The following is a 3,475-nucleotide window of genomic DNA, read 5'->3' on the forward strand; positions in this document are numbered from 1 at the left end:
AGAAACTATGATCAGGAAATGTTTGATAGTATGTATCTCTGGTAGACATAAGTGATCATGAGTATTTATTCTGAATTCATTATTGTACTATAAAACCATCACTCAGGAGTATGGTCTGAGCTGCCTGAAAGAACAGTTTAAAAAAAAAAACTGTCACTATAACTTTATTGCACAGTTTTTAAAGTCATTTGTTTTTTGACTGGGAGACTAGAAGGTTAATATAAACAGTTGATCCATGTTTGTTGAGGGTGTATCACTGTCCTGTAAGTATGTGTTTCAGTGAACATGCTTTTTCATGGTGTAAAGGTCACATTGGATGCTGAGATACGTGTTTCAGAAGTTAGCCAATATATAAATGCAGAAAACAAGTTAGTTGTGTAACTTTACCCAGCCATGTGCCTTTCTTTTCTTTTAGTTGGTTTTTGAGACATGGTCTTGTGTTGCACAGGCTACATGAACTCACTGTGTAGCCAAAATGAGCTTGATTGCCTGATTTTCCTGCCTCTTATCTCCTGAATGTTGGGATCATAGGCCTGAGTCTCCACATGTGGCTTCCCATTTGCTTTACTAGTGCATCCTTTTTATCTGTTCCTCTTCCCACCCCAGAACAAATATTAATGTGATCTTTGTACATTAAAATTTATAGTCTTTCTCATCTAAAATGAAGAGTTTTGCAGTTGGAGAAGAAAGTTCCAATTTTCTTTGGATCCTGATGAACATTATTTATGACTCATTTGTAACTGGATGAAGAAACCCTATTACTGAATTCCAGAGACTTGGGGTGTTGGAAGGAGTCAGAGTCAGTTTCTTTTCCCAAGAATGAAGTCTTTGTATGGTTTCACTCTAGGAAGTTTGTGGTGTATGAAGTATTACGGGAAGATGAGTTTTCCCCGCTTAAGAATGCAGACAGTCAGAATGGGAAGGACAACCCCACCACTGCAAGGCATGCTTTGATGTCCCTCCATCATTGCTGGGTCCTCAATGCAGGAGGCCACTTCATAGATGAAAATGGCTCTCGCCTCCCAGCAATTCCTCGGTAAGTCACTGTCTTCTTTTGGCGTGTATGTTTTCTTGAACTTTTCCTCTTGGGTCTCTTCCTCTTCTCTCTGATGTATCCCTAGATCTTTTCTTTCTTTCTTCCTTTTTAAAAGTATTGTTATTCTTGATGTACTTCCCGAGTAAAGTGACCACAGCTTTACCCATTGCAAAGGGAATTGTCCTTGATTTTCTCTTAAGAAGAAAGCTCTTATAGATCTGTTTTTTTCCCCTTAAACATCCTCACTGCATCAATGAGATCATTGCTGCTAAAGAATAGTCAGAAGGCAATTGCTTTGGTGTGTCTACCTGAGACCACCAAAAGCATGGCCACCTTCAGGCTGCCTGTGAGATGCTCTTATGTAGAAGAAAGTGATATGCAGGGAAGTGAGTGCTGGTTACATTAATTGATACTCAGACTTCAGAAATATTTTGGGTTTCAGAAGAAAGAAGATACTTGTAGCTATTCAAATTTGAGATAAAGCACTTTTAGCCCAAGTCCTTTACCTTATGTGAAAACTTTCATTGGCATGTGGAATGTCATTTTCTAAATCTTTTGGTGTTTTTGTATTTAGTGAACTATCCTGCCATTTTCATCCTTAAGGGATAAAATGTCTGGCTGATGCCCAAAAATGCTAGAAGGCCTCAGTAAATGTTGGGCCATTGGGCAATGAAGCTTACTGTTCCATAACTGGCTTTTTGTTGTTTTGCTGGAATGAGCAGTATTAGCTTCTCTGTTAGTCCAAGGCCACTTAGGACAGGCCTGCCTTGTCAACAAGCTTGCTCTGTGACATGTCACATTATTCTCATGCTTCATCTTTGACCATTGAGTTTATTTGTTTTTTTACTGCCTAAGGTCGCTTATGCCAAATTTAGATATACCATAAAAACATGCCGTTTAGTCAAGTCTATTTTGCTATTCCACTTCATTGTTATTATTTGTTTCCATTCCCATTAATGCTTATTTATTCCTACATAGCAGTGCTACAAATGGAAGGTCAGAGACCATCACAGCTGATGTCAATTACAAGTAAATATACCAGCCTGCTTGCAGTGCATGGTGATGGGCCTGTGCTTCCCTCTGTACTAACTGGCGTTGTAGTTTAGTGCTCTGCCTTTTGGGGGTCTGGAGGGAGGATGATTGAAGCTCTGGTGTGGGTGCACTGCTTACCTGGTGGCAGGTATCTGTCTGGATGACACTAACTCAGAATCTCAGTGCATGCAGGAAGTGGGGAGCATGCTTTACTAAAGAATTTGAACATGGGTATTTGAGCCCACACTGGCACATTTCCAGGTGTTAGGATCTAGAGCAGATTATAGGACAGATAGAACAAATTTGGATCCCAGCATATGCCTTTTAGCATAAGCATAAGCTAGATGAAAATAGCATTCTGCAAAGGTGTCTTACTGAATTGAATATATACCTTCAATATGGAGGCTGACTGCTCCTGACATATTTAGTAGCTTCTAATGTGGAAAAAAATCTTTTGTTTTATTTGTACACTAACCTTTTTCGTTGTTGTTTTTGTTGTTGTTGTTGTTGTTGTGGTGGTGGTGGTGGTGGTGGTGGTGGTGGTGTGTGTGTGTGTGTGTGTGTGTGTTGTTCTTGTTGTCTTTAACAGTAGGTTCCTTTTTAACTAGAAATGGCAAAGCTTCTCTCATCTGATTACTGACAAGTTTTCTTTTTAAACTATTATTTTTTTTATATTTAATGGTGTTTTTTTTTTTTTTTAAATCTCAAGAGAAAGAAAAATCACATAGAACAAAATCCTCATGAAGGCAAATATATTTGTTTTGTTTTCCAGTGCTAGAGAAAAATAATAGGTGCTTAAAAGTTTTGAGAAATCAGTGAAGTACTTTGGGCATGTACAGATATAATAAAACTATTTTAGGAAGGGAAATGTAAAATTCAGGGCCACAAGACAGGAGAATAACCCAGGGAGGGTTTCATTATAATAGACTGCATGCATACCAACACACAGATCCATACAAATATATTAGCAGTAGCTAATTTACAGATGAAAAGATGGTATCTCATGGTTATTGTGCTTTTAAAGTTCAACACATGTGCGCAGATTCATTTTATGTACATAAAATAATATGAACTAAAGCTTTAAAAATTATAAATAAGGTAAAAATAAACTTCTAGGGCAGCAGTCAGAAAGTAGAAGGTGCTGGAGTTGCACAACTGGCAAATCTGACAAGAATCTGAAACTGGGGAAAATAATACTGGCCTTAGTTCCCATTACAGAAAAGTGTTTCACAAGTCATTTCTGATTGACTTTTCGTTTTTGAGCCCATTTATTTATTTATTTATTTATTTATTTATTTATTATTTATTTATTTATATCCATCTATCTATATCATCATCTATCTATTTATTATTTATTTATTTGTGCGTATTTGTGTGAGTGTGCATGCATGCATGTGTATGTGTGTT

At 37.3% G+C, this 3,475-nt stretch overlaps 1 protein-coding gene across 3 annotated transcripts in view; it reads left to right on the plus strand.

Annotated features, from left to right (window-relative positions):
- Uap1 (UDP-N-acetylglucosamine pyrophosphorylase 1) overlaps positions 1 to 3,475 on the plus strand; it is a 36,572-nt gene that overhangs the window by 25,709 nt on the left and 7,388 nt on the right. Inside the window, exons 8-9 of one of the 3 annotated variants that reach the window (XM_008849079.3) lie at positions 848 to 1,036; positions 2,015 to 2,065. In XM_008849079.3, coding sequence (XP_008847301.1) covers positions 848 to 1,036; positions 2,015 to 2,065 — 240 coding nt within the window. The remainder of the gene's footprint in view (positions 1 to 847; positions 1,037 to 2,014; positions 2,066 to 3,475) is intronic. The other 2 variants (XM_017802207.2, XM_008849080.3) reach the window with 2 other exon arrangements.

This window comes from Nannospalax galili, unplaced genomic scaffold (assembly GCF_000622305.1).
Source record: "Nannospalax galili isolate Female #2095 unplaced genomic scaffold, S.galili_v1.0 scaffold884, whole genome shotgun sequence".
In the NCBI taxonomy this organism is placed as follows: Eukaryota; Metazoa; Chordata; class Mammalia; order Rodentia; family Spalacidae; genus Nannospalax; species Nannospalax galili.